Consider the following 18,247-nt stretch of genomic DNA (forward strand, 5'->3'; position numbering starts at 1 on the left):
TTAGTCTTTCATCAGACCATGCTTTTAACAGCCCGGCTATTCTAGATGAGAAAACAAGAAGCCCTTGGCCACGGAGGTGGGGAGAGCTAACCTCATCCTTCAGCTGGCTTCTTCAGGTGCCTAGAGAGTGGCCCAGCTGCTGCAGATAGCCACTCATTGTCAGTAGGAAGTGACTGTTGAGGACTGTGTATGTTTCTGTGCCCGTGTGTTTCTGAGATCTTTTGCTGAAAGGCACTGCAAGTGTAAACAACTTACAATTATCACTTTTTGTGGCTTAAAGCCAGTCTCTGTCACTGGCTTAGTTTCTAGTTCTTTCTCAATGGTCACATATGTTTTGGTTTCTGTCCCCATTTAGTCTCAAAGAAGATGGAGCAGGAACCCCCTATGACAAGGAATCCACAGCCATCATAAAGCTTAATAATACAACCGTGCTTTATTTAAAAGAGGTGACAAAGTTCCTGGCTCTCGTTTGCTTTGTCAGAGAGGAAAGCTTTGAAAGAAAAGGTAACTTTTTGGTATGATTTAAAAGAAGCATTAAAAGAAGCATCAGACTGCTACTGCATGTATTGTTTGTTGAATGTGGGACAACAGCATGCCCCTCAAAACTTCCAGATGCCAGTCACGGGCCCCCTTGGCTGGGAGGCCAGAGCTGGGTGGGCTCCTGCCCACAGTGTCAGCTTCTGGGCCAGTGAACTGGCCTGCCCTCTAGTGGTGCATCTGCGATTGCAGCGAGGTGGAAGGGGAACCCCATGATCCTCCCAGGCGCCTTGGCATCTCTGCTAGGGGGAAGCTAGCTGGGCATTGTTGCCAGGCAGTGAATGAAGTCTTTTACCAGGGAGCAGACTCCCAGTCTATATTGAGGGTGGAGGTCTCCACTTTGGTCCACATCTCTAGAAGGTCTTAGGTAACCGTGTGATCTTTTGTTCTTCCCACGTAAAGGAGGGGACAACAGGTGGTTTGACTTCTGTTCAGCCTCAAAATACTTCTTAAATCTTCAGAACACAGGGATGGCATCATGATTCCGAAAAGGGAAGACCATGAATATACTTAACTACACCGAATATTTTTTTAGGATCAAATTCAGTTTTATTTTGAAACAAAAGCAATTAAACTAATTTCCCCTTTCTATAATATCTAAACAAAAGTTACTAACAAAAGTCCCTAGCTTACTGATGTGGCTAGGGACTTTTGTTAATAACAGGGTATGGTTTACTAATTTGTTGGGTTAAAAAAAAATCTCCAACAAATAATTAGTTACATATCCTGAATATGTAATAGTAACATATCCTGAAATAGCCTTTTCCTCCTATATTATAAGCAATATAAATCCATTAAATTAAAAATGCTTTGAAAATTTAGGAAAGTATATAGAATAAAACCTCGTATTTCACCATCTAGAGCTAAACCCATGTTAAATTTCTGGAATTTTGTTTCTTCCTTTCTCTCTTTTTTTTTTTGAGACAGGATCTCGCTCTGTTACTTAGGCTGGAGTGCAGTGGCACAGTCACGGCTTTCTGCAGCTTCGACCACCTGGGCCCAGGTGATCCTCCCACCTCATCCTCCCATGTAGCTAGGACCACAGGCACATGTCAACACACCTGGAATTTTTTTTTTTTTTTTTTTGTAGAGATTGGGGTCTCACCATAATTCTCACCTAGGCTGGTCTCAAACTCCTCGGCTCAAGGGATCCTCCCACCTCGACATCCCAAAGTGCTGGGATTAAAGGAGTGAGCCACCACGTCCGGCTCTCTTCCTCTCTTATTTCCTCTCCCTCCTACCCTCGCTCCTTTTCTCCCTTCCTTCATTCCTTTTTTTCCTTCCTTCCAACAAAACTGGGGCCATATTGTCTAATATAGTTTTATATTCTACTATAGTTTTATATGTATTTCACTTATATATGTAATGACATTTTCCTAATTCATTGGCTATGAAAACATAATTTAGATTGTTTCTTTTTATTAGAAAAGTAATAGATTCTTTTAGAAAATTTAGAAATATTTAGCAAAAAAACAATAATTATCAGTGTTTCTCATTCAGGTAACATTTCCTGTATACTTTTCCAGTCCTTTCTTGCATATGCATTTTCTAAAAGAACTATAATAGATTGCCTGATGAATTCTACCTTATAACCTTCACTTAAATTATTACAGACATATTTCCAATTCACCGTCTTTTTTTAACCACATCTTTTTTTTTTTTTTTTTTTTTTTGAGATGGAGTCTCGCTCTGTCCCCCAGGCTGGAGTGCAGTGGCGCGATCTTGGCTCACTGCAAGCTCCGCCTCCCGGGTTCACGCCATTGTCCTGCCTCAGCCTCCTGAGTAGCTGGGACTACAGGCGCCCGCCACCATGCCCGGCTAATTTTTTGTATTTATAGTAGAGACGAGGTTTCACCGTGGTCTCAATCTCCTGACCTTGTGATCCGCCCGCCTCGGCCTCCCAAAGTGCTGGGATTACAGGCGTGAGCCACCGCGCCCGGCTTAACCACATCATTTTAATGATTGTATTAGATTCTTCTATTTTCAGACATCTATATTGTTTCTAGATTTTGATGTAATAAATAATACCATTATGACCTCCTTTGCACTAAATATTTATGTGCATCTTTGGTTGTTTCCTAAGGAAAAATTTCAAGTGGAATTACTTAGATCAAAAGGGTAGGCCCATTTTGGGGGCTTCTAATGCATGTTACCAAAATGTTCTTCAGAAAGATTTTCCGGTTTTATGCTGTAAAGAGAATATGAATACTTATTTTGCTGTGTTCTTATCAATATTGGGTATTAGTATTTTTAAAAGTTGATAATTGAAAGCTGGTATATTATGTGAATTTACATTTTCTTGCTGCTTAGTGATGTCCTGTATTTTTCCTGTTTGTACCATGACTGACCAAATTGCTTTTTGTGTCCTTTGGCCTCAAAACTTTAAATTAAATGGTGTTCATCTTTTACTCCTTATTTTCATCTTGCTAGAAACAGGAACAGATTATATAATAGATCATGGAATTTTAAAGATAGACAGGAATACACCTTGTTTCACCCTCTCATTTCACAGATGATTTTACTCAGGCCTAGAAAATATAAATGACTTTCTCTCAATATCACACCACCACTTTATGGCAGTCAGGGCTATAGGTTGCTGGCCTCAAGTGATCCTCCCTGCTCGGCCTCCCAAAGTACTGTGCTGTGCCTGGCCTCCTGGTGTGCTTGGTGCCTGGGTATTTTACTGTGCAGCGAGGGTTGAGAACTCCTGAACCAGAGAAGGATGTGGGGCCTTATGAACTGTAGGTGGGGTGAAGAGAGTGTTTATTTTGTTTATGTCTCTGTTCACGTATTTTCAAAAGCTTTTCATGAGGGTTGAAATAGCAAACACTGTTTATGGATGTTTACTGTCTTTAAAAAGTCTCAGTTGTGAACTTTTACTTCTTAAAACTCCAAACACAGCAAGATTACTGTTACATTTTGAAATGTGCAAAGATATGTTAAGGTTTGTCAAGAACAATAGGGGCGGGTGCCAGTGGTTCATGCCTGTAATGCCCGCACTTTGGGAGGCCAAAGTGGAAGGATTGCTTGAGCCTAGGGGTTCAAGACCAGCCTGGGCACCATAGTGAGACCTCATCTCTAGAAAAAATTAAAATATGAGGTGGAAGGATTGCTTGAGCCCAGGAGGTTGAGACTGCACTGAGCTGTGACCAAGCCTTGCACTCCCACCTGGGTGACAGAGTGAGACCCTGCCTCAAAAATAAGAACAATAGGATATGTCTGAAATTTCCCAAGTTGAGTATTTCATTGTACCCTTCTCATTGAGCCAAGTTCTTTTAGCTAAGCTTTTTAGGACACTTTGTTGCACATAAAAGCAGAGAATCTTGAGGCTCTCACATCTCATATTCAAATTGCCATTTAAAAATCGTTCATTTGCTCCCTTGTTTTTATTACTTTTCCCGTTGCTTGTGTCAGTGGTCTTTCCTTGAGGAAATTGACTGCTGGTTTTACTGCACTAGTGGTTCCCTATCTCTGCAGAAGCAGCAGGGGGCACTACTCAGAGGTTTTCCTGCTCCTGGAAACCGAGATGGTGCCCTCCCCTTGCAGTTAGTTGTATAACTAGTTTGAAGAATTTAATCCTTGGCTGGAATCCTAATTCTTCCTTTGGACGGGGCTCTAGAAGCATCCCCTGATAGATAGAAGTAATTGTTGGGCTAGTTATTTTAATAAATTTAAAGATAGTAAATAGAACTGACCACCTTATCCTAATTGGTATAAACATAACGTTGCTCTCAGGACTTACAAATTACTAGTAATGATGAAAAATGCACTCCTCAAGACTTTGGATTATCTTTTATTCTATTTTTTGTGTCACTGATATATTTCTGAAAACACAGGAAGATTCTCTCCTACTATTTCTCCACTTAAAATACTTAGTACTGAAAAGCTGAGCGTCATTGGTTGTTGAATTTCCGCTGGAGTTCGTGAGATGACTGTTAACACTCTGAAATTAGGGGCTTCGCTTTCCCTGGGGCTTATGAGAATGGTTTAAATATAATAGATACTCAGTAAATATTGATTGATACACAGCTTTGGGATTCCAAGTCACGGTCTGCCTCTACTCAGAGTCAGTCTAATAACGCCCTTTGGGGAGACACATTTTTCATTACTGATTTCTCTTAATTGTAAGAAATCTTTAATTCTGAAAGGTTAAAAAAAAAGTTCAGTTCAGTGGTTCTTTAAATCTTTTAGGGTCCTAGGAACCTTTGAAAATATGGTCTATGCTCTGGAACCTTGCCTCAGGAAAAATTTTCCTTCACAAGACTTTGCCTATAATTCCTAAAGGTTTATAGCAATTTCTGAAAGCCAACTGCAGACATCCCAGGGAAATCTGTAGTCCTTACGCTAAGACCATCCTCTACTGCCCCCTACTGGCTTCTCCTGGCCATGGGTCCCATGAAAAGATGGAGATTATTTCGACGTGACATTTATAAGTGTTTTTGTTCTCTTCTCCAGGGCTAATTGACTATAATTTTCATTGCTTCCGGAAGGCCATTCATGAAGTTTTTGAGGTGAGAATGAAAGTAGTAAAATCCCGAAAGGTTCAGAATCGGCTGCAGAAGAAAAAGGGAGCCACCCCTAATGGGGCCCCTAGAGTGCTGCTGTAGGTGAGGTTTCAGGAACACCTTTTGAAACCAGACCTTATCCATGAGACTGCTGCACCATGTTGCACTAAAGGAAGAGGAAGAAGGAGATTGGGACACATACCATGGATTTGTTGTTTAAAAAAAAAATTCCTGCAACTCTCTTGATCTTGTCTTTTATAAATAAAGTAAGCACTTTGAAGCAAAAAACTTGTATATTAACAGTGATGTGAAATCCATTGTCCTTTCATTACACAAATGTAAACTTTTATGGTCTGTATTCAAAAAAATCCCATGTAAGAACTGCCAGGAACTGTACATATTTTGCACTTTTTCATGTTTCTCATTGAATTGAACTTTGATAAAACAACTTTTCTAAGCTTTTTTTCTGTACTTGGTGTCAAGGACATGCATACTGTAGTCCACATCTATATGGCAATCAGAAATTAATCAAAAAGTGATGCATTGGTAATGACTTTTTGTAAATTTGGAAATCTTTGCTACCAGTTGTTGAGAAAAATCATTTTTCAGTGGAGTTGGAACAGATTGGAGCTACAAGCTCCAGGAGCAATAAGAACTGTCCCCTATTTATATAATGGGTGTAAACAGTTTTGTAGAATAATGTTAGCACCAGACTTACCTAAAAATTTCTATAGTGGTGGCTGTGCTTCCCTGCTCAACGGTTTTTATGAAGTTCTTTACCTCAACACACATCTCTATAATCACTTTGTACAGAGAGGTTATTTCTTTTTGTTGCATTACTATTCTTTTGAAACTTTGGGACCAGATTTCCAAAATGGTGCCGATCACTGGAGAGAAGTAAGAATGTCACTGAATTGCAGGCTTTCTGGAGGTTTTTCTGTACCTGCCACCCAGGGCTAAAGTAACATCAGAGGCCCAAACTTGTCCCAAAAGTATGTGATGGGCAACTGCAGACTAAAAAACATATATACAATTCTGGACTTCCGGCCCTGTGCGATGGTCTGGTGTGCTGCATTTAAAATGCTTCTTCAGGACCAGTTCTTTATTGCTCTATGACCATAGTGAATAGAACAAATCGCAGATCCCCACCATGGAGTTCCATCCTGTCAGTCACTTCTGTCACCGCCACATCTCCTTCTCACTGGTGATAACGTGCCTCGTGTACGCCACTTGTTCTCACCGTATGAATGAGCCCAGCTCAGCCTGCCACCAGCATGCTCTGCAAGGCTGAAGAGTCATCCTGAAGACCCCTAAAGGTCAATGGGAAAAGGATGGCTGGAGAGACATTACAATTAGCTGTGTAATTGTTTCTGTGAAATTCTTTCACTTACGTTTACTTTAGACTAACAGGAAATTAAGAGTCCTAAATCTACACCTATGCTAAATCATTCCAAGTAGATGATTTTATGTGCATCTCCAGGGCTAGCACCCTAAGGCATGCTTGTGGGGAATTAGAAAATGAGATTTTTTTTTTTTTTTTTTAAAGCAGAGCCTCCTAAGAACATCAAAGTTGGTCCTAGCAAAATATATAAAGTCCCTAAAGCAACTTATACTTGAAACTTTTTTTTTTTTTTTTGAGGGGGCCTCATTCTGTTGCTTGTGCTGGAGTGCATTGGTACAATCATAGCTCACTGTTACCTCTTGGGCTCAAGGGATCCTTTCATCTCAGCCTCCCTAGTAGCTGGAACTACAGGTGTGCACCATCACGCCCGGCTAATTCTTAAATTTTGTTTTTGTAGAGACAGGATCTCACTGTGTTGCCCAAGATGGTCTCAAACTCCTGGCCCCAAGCAATCCTCCTGCCTTGGCCTCCCCGAATGCTGAGATTACAGGCCTGAGCTACTGCGCCCAGCCTAAACTTTCCCACTTCTCTCTGTGGCTTCTTTCCAACCTCTCTCCTTCCTCTCCCCAAGTCCTGTTTCTTTGAAGCTGGTAACTGAATTTAAGATGATATCTGGTTGGGGTTTAAGGTTTGAGCCTCCCAAGGGTCTGTGCATTTTGAAAGGAGATTTCTAAAAATAATTAAGGTGACCTAACTCCTTTCCTCATGATTCCTACTCTGAAACCTGGATGGTTAGGAGCCCAGGGCTCCCTAATCTCCAGAGCTATATCCTGTTGGACCTTTGCCAACAGACCTGGCACTTATGGGCTATTGTTGTAAATCTAATTCTCTAATATTTTTTACATGTTGTTTCACTTTGAATAAGCAAATGAAGAATCAGTTTTCTAATATGACTTTATTCTCAAGCTAGAGACACTAGCCTATTTGGTAAATCACACATTACTTAGGTATATTTATTACTATAACCAGGTGGAGCTTCCATGTTTAAGCTGGGTATATGATGGGTTTTTGTTAAAATGTGCCTTAAAAAGCCTATTACTTCAAGAGCAAATGATTCTTTGGGGGAAAGGCAAAAATAATTCTATGACATAGGGCCCAAGTTCATGGTAGTAAGTGCACTCTTTGATTAATCACACGCTAATATAGATTACTGCCTCTAACTTTGTAAGTGTGGCAATGACTTCCTAATTAAAGAAAGATGCAGGAGTTATTTCTAAGCGTTCAGTTTTTCAAATATGTGTTATTGGAAATGTCTTCAAGTTATTTTGCATTGTATTTTTGATATGGGAGGCAGCTTATTGCAATGTGTATGGCCATGTTTCATTCTCAAATTTAATTCTATAAATACGAAGCCTAAATACATGGCTACAGCAACTGCACTGGAACAGTTTTGCTTGGTTTTAGGGATTGAGAACTTGCCTTGCAGGTTTCCTTCCTCAAAAGCAGGGGCAGTCCTTTGCCTTTTGAGTCAATTAGAACTTTTACATAGAGGTGAGACTGTGAATTATTTTGGTTATTTTCAGTGATTAGATTAGTGTGAATGACCAGGGTGGAATGTTTTTGAAGGAATATAAAGCAAAAACCGGTTGACATTCACAAACTGTTCTTTTGTGAACATATATTGGACCCTGAAATATGACTAAAATCATAGCAATATTGTTACATACGGGTTATATGCCAACTCTGAAATATACTCTGGAAAAACAGCCGAATTGTCTTGGTTATTAAAGTATGGTATGCATTCAACTTGTACAGACTGGATGTAATTTGTAATCAGGTATAGCTCATGTTTTACTTTAAGCAGTACATCACTTATAACTATTGTTAAGCCATGGCTTTCAGGAATGTTAACTGCCAGTTTAAAAGCATGTGTCCTGGGTTCATGCTTTGGTAAAGCTCTCATTTCAAGTGTATTCATAACCAAGCTTTCTGGGAGCAGAATGGTCTCTTTGGTGACAAGGAAGTACAGCCTTTCCTGTTTCTGAGGTTGCTTACCATACATGTATGTCACTGTTTCATTGGCCCTGTTACATCCATTTGGTAAAATTTATTTGTCCTGATTAACCAGCTCTCCTTTTATAGAAATGATGATAAATCTCACTACTTTAATTTATGGTTTTATTTTTAAACTCTCTTACATCTCCACATTTTTGATGGGTATATGCCAGTTAGGGCTGTAGAACTGTTACTTTAGTAAACTTCAGATACTAATTCTTGCTGCTGTGGCCCTAATCCCCTAGTCATATGGAAATCCTTTTCCTAACAGTTTACCTTATCATTCTTAACTTTGCTTAGTAAGATTCCATCCTACAATGACCTTTTTCAGATCCCCTAGGAGTTCTCAGAGAGGGGCTAGCATTAGATGTTATATCTCAAATATGAAATCCTGTTTCTGATTGGAAAACCTGATCTGAAATAATTATTTCCAAGATTTTACATCAGTAGTGATGTTGAGCTTAAGAGAAAGAAAATTTTGTCTTCAACAGAAGTATTTAGTAGTACTACATACTGATTGAGTACACAGTATGCCCCAGGCACTGCTCTGAAGTACTTTTGCATTACTAAAATTCATAAATCCAAGAGGTAAGTACTGTTACCATTTCTGTTGTTCAGACGAGGCAACCAAGGTCAAAAAGATGAAATAATAACTTGCTCCAGATCATATAGCTAGTAAGCCCACTCTCCCAACTACAACTGTAAGCAGCTTCACCAAATGTTTTTAAAAAATAGCTTCCTTTCACAAATATGAAGAGGGGCACTTGGAGGATTTGTCTGGTGGACTAAGACTATGGGGTGTGCCATTTGAGGATGCAAAAGGAGGGCGGTATTCAGGAGAGTGTATCAGAGCCCACCAGATTCATTGGAGTTTATCCACCTAAATTACTACATTACTACATGGGCGTGAATGCTGGCATATTGAGAAAGAAATACCTATTCTTACATGAGCTGCCCTGACATATTTATAGAACCAATAGGAGCAGTCTTCCAAATGTACTTCACCCAGAGAAGAAAGTCAAAGATCACGCATTTTTATTCCTAATCCATTAAATAACTAATGCTGAAGATGGTATTAAGTGTCTAAATATCTAAAGAAAATGTAAATACCTTTTACAGACATTTGGTTTTCTAATAGGCAATAGTTATATTTCAAGCTCAGAAAATTAAGAGAGAGTAAGCCTTTGGTCTTAACTGTATTCAACTTTTTACCTTGAGATTTCAATATGTGTAAAAAAAATAAAATACTGATCTGGAATAAAATCCAAAAAGGTACGTTTCCATCCTAATTCTTTTTTGACCTTCAGATCTATATCTTAAATTGCAATTAGCATGCCTTTACTAGAATCTTCTATAGGTGAAGAGCCTCAAATCTAACATGTCTAAAATTGGCTTCCTTCCTGCTAAATCTCCTATGATGGTGTGACTTTCCTCCCTGTAGTTCTGCCAGACACTTGGGCCTCATTCTTGACTCTTCCCTCCCCTCCTGTTCACCTGCAGTCAGTCACTCGGTTCTTTCAGCTCAGCCTTACAAAGGTCTATTGAATCTATTCTCTCCATCTCCTCTGCCGCTGTCTTGGTTTAGACCACCATCTCCTTTTACTTGGATTTTAGTAGCTTTTTTTTTTTTTTTTTTTTTTTTTAAGAGACAGTCTCATTCTGTTGCCCACACTGGAGTACAGTGGCACGATACCAGCGAACCATAACCTCAAACTCCTAGGCCCAAGTGATTCTGCTATGTCAGCTTCCCGAGTAGCTAGGACTACAGGTGTGCACCACCACACCTGGCTAATTTTTTTTTTTTTTTTTTTTTGTAGAGATGGAATGTCGCTATGTTGCCCAGGCTGGTCTCAAACTCCTGGGCTCAAGCGATCTTCCCACCTTGGGCTCCCAGAGTGCTTGGATTATAGACATGAGCAACTGCATCAGACCTTTTAGTAGCTGTTTAACAAGTGTCTCTATCCCATCCGTTCATCCACCCATCCACCCATCCACCCATCCATCCATCCTTCACACAGACCCTGAGTGGCCTCTCTGAACCACCACAATTCTGACCTTCCTTGCTTCCTGACCTTCTTAAGCTTCCTTGCTTAATACTCTCCAGGTCTGAAGCTCTCCATGACTCCTAGATATCAGCCCAAATTCCTTAGCAAAGTTCACAAGACCTGCTCCCTGGCCTTGCTGCATCTCCGGACTTGTTTCATTCTCCCTCAATGTGTTGAGGACAAGCATGCCCAAAAGAGTGTGGGGTAAATAAAAGGAGCCATGAGTTTTGATTATTTTGTCAATAATTATTGCTAAATATCCTATGATGGTGTGACTTTCTGAGAGAAATTAACAATGTTCTTTTATCCAACAGATATTTATAGGGTTCCAATTATATTCCAGATGCTGTGCTACTGAAATGGCTAAAAGGCAGATACTAGAGATAAAAGGATTTTAATATCTAAAAATAATGAAAAGTAAACTAATTTTTGATAGGCCCTTATAGATGTCAGTTTTTAGAACTGCACTTCTGTAGGACTTTACCATTGTGTGCAGCAGAGACCATGGATAATAATAGCTAACATCCAAGAAATTGAGTTGTTCAACCAATAGATCAATAGCTATATTTACCATTAATTTAAGACTAAATAGAAGTAGACTGTAAATTGGAAATGTTTATTGACGTGTGGTGCTTTTCCTTGTAATTAGAGGTGAATTATCTTAAAAGTAGGAATTTTTAAATGTTATTTTAATATTCATACTTTTCCAGCTTAATACATTTATGACATCAATGTCATTTCCAGAATTAGATTTAATAAAAAGTTTATTTGGCCGGGCATGGTGGCTCACATCTGTAATCCCAGCACTTCGGGAGGCCGAGGTGGGCAGATCACGAGATCAGGAGTTCGAGACCAGCCTGGCTAACATAGTGAAACCCCGTGTATACTAAAAATACACAAAATTAGCCAGGTGTGGTGGTGTGTGCCTGTAATCCCGGCTACTTGGGAGGGTGAAGCAGGAGAATCGTGTGAACCCAGGAGGTGGAGGTTGCAGTGAGCTGATATTGCGCCATTGCACTCCAGCCCAGGCAACAGTGTGAGACTCCGTCTCAAAAAAAAAAAAAAAAAAAAAAAAAAAAGTTTATTTTACTTTTCTACCCTTTTCAATCTGTTTGTACCAGGGAAGTATTAATAAGAGTGTTGCCTAAGAATGTTTATATTCTCTTAACATGTCATCAGGAACAGTAGAATATGTGAGAACAATCTGACGGTAAATGCAGAACTCTTTCACATCATTTAGAATTTTGAAAGACTGAGTGATTTTAAAATGTGTTATACTTGGCCTAGAGGTCCTCAAAAGACCTACTTTTATCATAAATTACAGTTAAGTTCAGGCAGTGATTTTATTTCAGTTGTATCATCAGTATTTTGCAATAGTCCTGGGAAAGTGAAAATATAAGCTCTAGTAGTCTCGTTCACGATTTTGAGATACCAATTTGGAGTACCATATTATTCTAAGGAACAACTTAATTCCATGATTTAAAAAAAAAATCCAAAACAACAGTAAGAACAGTGCAACAAATATTTACAAGTCAACAGTCTTTTCTTTGTAGAATATTACATTTATGGTTTCAATAAATGATCTAGCAGCTAAAGCCGAGATGAAGTGTAGTTCTCATATTCAATCTTAAGAAACTAAACCATCTTTAAAAAGCAGAACATCCATGTGAACCCATGCCTGAAGCCACGTTTGAACGCTATGTAAAATTGCCCTGGGACAGAACTGTGGTTCACCTTTGTGAAATCCATTTTAAACTTGTTATTGTGAGCAACAATAAATACAGTTCACATTGCAAACTATCACACACTCATACAAATACTACTGAAAAAAAAAACTTACCAAGTTATATCCTTTCTACATGCAATGCATTCTGGCATTTTCCCTTTCATTTGCTTTTTAAAAAGGTCTCACAATCCACTAATGAGTCACAACCTGTGGTTTGTAAAGCAGTGTTAGAATGAACCCATTGGTCAGATCAGAAATATCTAAGGATTTTCTTTCCAACCTAAAATAGTTTCCTTCTCTGTTAATTAAGAGATCTTAACAAATGGGAAATTCTGAGTAAGTTCTTGAATTTTTCTTTCATTTGATCATGACTTTCTAGTGTTTACTAGAGTGGTTTTTCTTCTCACTGCCATCTTGGGTATTTTTGTATGCTGGGTTGATTAGGGGTAAAGGGTGGATGGGGTTGTAGGCCTGAGAGGATCATTTTTATTATAGACTCTATCCTTAACTATAATATGATAGCGTTACATGGAGTTTAGTGACTCATGAGCTCATGTCTGACTCCTAAGGGGTCCTTTGTTAATTCAGATGACATTGGTCTTATCTATTATCAAGAATCCATGAGTTTGCCCTTTTGTGCTATTTTGAAAGGGAGCTGATCCAGTGACTACGCTCAGGAGGGTGGGGGCATTAACTGGTGTCCAGCTGCCTGAGACCTTGTCCATCTTGCTTCCTCAATCTTTACTAATACGCTCCTGGGGCCAGCAGTATTCTATTCTTCCAAAACTGAGTCATGAAACCAAGCCCCCACTCATGAAAGGCCAACAATTAAACCTCAGTCCCATGCTAACCCTCATCACCATGTGGAGAATTCCATTCCTATAAGCTGCTTTTGTTTGCCTCCTGCTTTCATTATTACCTAAGTTCCTCAGGCTCCTACTTAGTTTTCTCTCCTCTGGCTTTGCAGAGAGCTAAGCCCTGTAGTATTCAACTTTCCTCACCTATATAGCCAATAACCTGGAACTAGTTCTGGCCTTCACCCAGACCGCTTATAAAGTGGCCTTGGTAATTAGGCTTTTGCTTCTCTTCCCTGGGAAGCAGTACAGTAAAGGGAGACCAGTCCTATGTATCTTTCCATCTCAGTGGGAGAGGAAGGAATTCACTTAGGTTTATAAGATGCAATAAACAGTGCCACCAATACACATAGTACTGTTTCATTTAATGCTCTAGGCCCATATTTTCCAAAGTTATCTAATTTTATGAATCATCTAGAGTGCTTAAGGATGCAGATTCCCAACCCCATCCTGGTCTCCTTGAATCAGAATCTCCAGGGAGAAATACAGAAATCTGTATTTTTAAATAACGACCCTAGACAATTCTCATAATTTGGGAGACACAGTTTTCTCTGTAGTTGTTTAAAGGGATAGGGAGGGGAGATGGTGGGGGATTAGGGTTGCAATCACCTAGGTGAGCTTTCTTGCATCCTCCATACCTACATACACATCAATACCCCAAGTGTTAGTATTTTTTCCAACTTGATTATGCAGCTTTAAAAGTCTACATTATTTAACCTATAATTCAAATGTAAACTTTTATGAATGTAAATAATTTTAAGCCTATTTAAACCATTTATTGATTCAGTATTTAAATACTCATTTACATCTAATATCACAAATTATGCAAATGGTACTAATTTAGAAAAACTGCTTTTTCCTCAAAAAATTTTATTCAAATACTTCACATGCATTGTTTACAACTGGGTCTTTATCATCACTGAAACAACATTCTGAGTCCTCTAACAGTTCCCTCCTAGTTATCTAAGGTAGAGCATGCCTTAAATTGAGTAGAATGCTGTCAGTGGAGATTTTACTACATCTCAAGAACCATTTGTTAAACATCAGAGTTTTTTTCCCTACATATTCATCATCACCACAAATAAGTACTTCTTGTATTTCTGTGTTCAATGATTATTTAAAAGCCCACTTAATGATCTCCAATACTTGTTATCCGAGGTCATACCCTAAGGAATAATGAATAAATCTGTCTTTGCCTTTCCCCCCCCTGATTTTGCTAGGTGACCTTTGTAAGATAGAAAACTTCTATTGCTTGTGGCCCTTTCAAAACTTACTGTCTTCCTGAAGAGTATTTTGTTCAAAAAGGACAAAGACAAAAACACAAGATGACTCTCTTTTCTAAGAAATGATATTTTTGGAAAAATTTTGCTTTCCATTCTGCATATATGATATATATTACTATTTAATAGCATCTGAGCATCTGTACCCACCCCTCCCCCAACTTTTTTTGTATAGAGACAGGGTTTCACCATGTTAGCCAGGCTGGTCTTGAATTTCTGGCCTCAAGCGATCCTTCCACCTCCCCCTCCCAAAGTTTTGGGATTACAGGTGTGAGCCATCACGCCCACCCAGCATCTGTACCTAAACCCAACTTGAATTCCCCAGAGAAGTTAAACTGGCCCCAGGATTTTCTCACAAGATGCTAGAAGGCCGATTGTGGCATACCTATACCTTCTGGTTGTTTAGTGCTGAAAAAAGTACAGGACTACTTCTGAGAAGTTGACTTCTTTTGAGAATGTGGTTATCATTCAAAGTATGCCTACAACTGTAACTTGGGTTTTAATGGGAAGCAGTATAGTACTGATGGTTCTGAAGACATTAATAATATTGTTGAAATGCCCCGTGGCTGCAGAATTACTTTAAGAATTTCATAAATCATGTATATGCTGAGCATTGTCTGGAGACTGAAGAATGTTTCTCATATCTATGACATTATTTTTTGGAAGTTTGTAGATGCCATAATCATGAATAAAATACAAATTTGTTTAAAAGTATTGAACTCAGACAATTCTTGACTTTTGAAGCTGAAACTACTCCCAAGGAAGAGCAGACTTCTAAGCTATTCAGGTTAGTTTGTTGGTGACCAAGTTTCATCAAACAGCAAGTGGCTAAAAGGGGTCCAGGGAATGACAAATTGGGATGACAGGATACGCAACACGAGAAGAAAGGTAGAGGCAGAAGGACAGCGCTTTGAATAGCTATGAGGAGAGGACTCAGAAGGAGGGAAGAACATACTTTCGAAGCGGTTGGCAGCTCTCTACCAGCACACCGCAGTGCACACCATTTTCTCCCCCAGAAAGGACAGTTTTAGTTGCAGGTGTTTCCTTTAGAGCTAAACTTAGAAAATGAAATAACTTACCGGGCGCAGTGGCTCACGCCTGTAATCCCAGCACTTTGGGAGGCCGAGGTGGGTGGATCACGAGGTCAGGAGATTGAGACCATCCTGGCTAACACGATGAAACCCTGTCGCTACTAAAAATACAAAAAATTAGCCGGGCCTGGTGGCGGGCTCCTGTAGTCCCAGCTACTCAGAAGGCTGAGGCAGGAGAATGGCGTGAACCCGGGAGGCGGAGCTTGCAGTGAGCCTAGATGGAGCCATTGCACTCCAGCCTGGGCTACAGAGCGAGACTCCGTCCCCCCTCCCCCCGCCCAAAAACAAACAAACAAACAAAAAAAAAACAAAAAAAGAAAGAAAGAAAGAAAATGAAATAACTCAAACTCATCAGTTCATCAGAACTAAGGAATAAGTATTGTAATTTTGTTACTAGTTTTTAAAACACCTTTAAATTTTGAGAAAAACAAGATGCAGTCTATGCAAATAAAGCAAAAGCCACAATACTAAGCAGCTTCCTTTTCCTCATCCCTAACACCAAAAGTTGAAATTTTGAGAGAGATAGATAATTCAAAGCTATGGTAGCAAATTCGGTCTCAAAGAAAAGACAAATTAAGAAAGCTACGCTAAAAATTACTTTAATAATGTTGCAAACAACTATTTTATTTAGAAAACACTTCTTTGCTTACTTATAGGAAAACCTTTTAAAATGAGAAATGGTACACAAGTCATCTGGTGAAGGAACCTACTAAACTAGTATTCTAAGCACTCTACTGTATTTCAAATATATTTGCTTGATATCCCTCCATAATATTTTCTCCTGAAATACATTAGAAAAGTGTTAAAATAGAATGAACAAGCAAGACATATCTTGAACGTAGCAGAAACTGAGAAGAAAAAAACCAGAAGCATTTTCTCTCCTAGATCTTCCAGCCGGCTGCCAGATGGTAAGCAAAAGCGTAATTATGAGACCTGCAATGCAGTAAGGTGCCGAGAGCTCCTTCCTGCCTTTTTTGTTCAGGTAACCAGAGTTTAAACTTGTGTCCCTGGTAATAACTAACATCTCCATTACATTAATACCAGCTACATCCCCATGGGAAAATGTTCCATGTTTCTTATTAACCAATCCCAAGGGGGAATCCTGGGGGTAAAACAAGAGAAACAACTATAGTAGGTGTGTGTGTGTGTTTTTTTTTCTTTTCTGAAAAAAAAAAAAAGTATTATATTCAAGGTAATTAACAAAATGTTTACAATAAAGTCTATATTTGATCTTAGCCAAAAGACTGAGAAGCAATGCAATAAAGTCTATATATAGCTTTCTATTTTTCTTTTTTAAAATTTTACTCTAGGAAGACATTGATGTAAAATAAGCCAATTCACACTATCAGTTTAAGTGATAATAGCACTGCAACTGGCAAAACAAGTATGGCAGATATTTTAAATATAGAAAAGTATATATGGTATAATGGGATATCAGTTCTTAAAATACCTATGCCTTATAAACCAAAGCTCAAGGTAAATACACCAAAATCTGTATCACGGCCTTTTCTAAGCAGGAGGATTATGAGAGATTTGGATTTTGTTCATATTCCACATATTGAACAACCACTGTATTACTTTTATGATCAAGAAGAAAATCATTTAAAAAAATGTTTCCAGTGCTAAAGAATATGTGTGTGAACCAAGAATAGCTTGGAGGTTCTAAGAAGCATATCCTTTTTTCAAATAGTGGAAAAATCAAATGATGCAAAACAGCCTGATTCCTTTTTAGTGTAGCAAAAAAACCCAAGTTTCAGAGTCAGAAGACCTGGACTTGAATCACGGTTCTTTCATTTTCTAGATAAGTCACTGAAGCTTTTTTTGAATAAGTCATTGAAGCTTTAAGAACCTTTATAAAATATATTTCAAAGTATTCAAACCAAATCAAGAAATAGATGAAAACTAGAAAAATTCCTCTCATTAACACACAAAAAATCATATGCCAGAAAGATAATAATCTGTAGTTGAAAAAACTGAGAAGTAGATACTTGATTTCTCTGAGACCTCAATTATCTTCATCTGTAAAATAGGTATAAATAATTGGTGCCACCACTTCCAGGGCTGTTGTGAAGAATAAATGAGTTGACGTTATGTCAAGTGCCTGATACACAATAGATGCTAAAAAACTATAGTCCAGACCTTGCACAAGGATGCAAATGGTGGTGGGGAAAGGGCTTGCACTTCAAACAACTTCTGGTTCCTAACTAAGGAAAAGATGAATTACACAGGTCAAGGATTGTGGTTCTAAGATGTTTTCTAAGATTCTGAAACATTTTAAACCTCATGTTTTGTAATTTTTGTTAGCTACGAAGTCGGCTTTAAGGATTAAAAAAAATCTTGAAATGAAAAACAAAGGAGTTTTCCTTAGGATCATCAAAAGTAAAGAAAAATTACCCCAAATTTGATCTGGGATTGAACCTTTACCTGATATAATTTGTAAATTTTTCTTGGAAGAAGTAAGTGTTCTAGATTAAAAAAATAAGTAATTTTTGGATAAGAAATTTTCCAGGGAAATGAGCTCCCTTCCCACCGTCAGTCAAGAATTTAGTAACCTTTAAATAAAATTACTCTTCTCTTTGTGTCTTTTTGAGACATGCTCTATCACCCAGGCTGCAATGCAGTGGCACGATCATGGCTCACTGCAGCCTGCTCCTCCTCTCCCATGCCCCAGAGCTCAACTGATCCTCCCTCCTCAGCCTCCAGAGTAGCTGGGACCACAGGTACATATGCCCGGCTAATTTTTGAGTGTGTGTATATTTTTAGTAGAGATGGGTCTCACCATGTTGCTCAGGCTGATCTCCAATTCCTGAGC

The 18,247-nt window shown here is 38.8% G+C and overlaps 1 protein-coding gene across 3 annotated transcripts in view; it reads left to right on the forward strand.

Annotated features, from left to right (window-relative positions):
- LOC105496426 (Ras related GTP binding D) overlaps positions 1-8,190 on the forward strand; it is a 46,070-nt gene extending 37,880 nt beyond the window's left edge. For all 3 annotated transcript variants that reach the window (XM_011766837.3, XM_071096735.1, XM_071096736.1), the window contains exons 6-7: positions 356-504; positions 4,993-8,190. In XM_011766837.3, coding sequence (XP_011765139.1) covers positions 356-504; positions 4,993-5,144 — 301 coding nt within the window. In that variant the 3' untranslated portion in view covers positions 5,145-8,190. The remainder of the gene's footprint in view (positions 1-355; positions 505-4,992) is intronic.
- Positions 8,191-18,247: the final 10,057 nt, after the last annotated feature.

Source organism: Macaca nemestrina, chromosome 5 (assembly GCF_043159975.1).
Source record: "Macaca nemestrina isolate mMacNem1 chromosome 5, mMacNem.hap1, whole genome shotgun sequence".
NCBI lineage: Eukaryota > Metazoa > Chordata > Mammalia > Primates > Cercopithecidae > Macaca > Macaca nemestrina.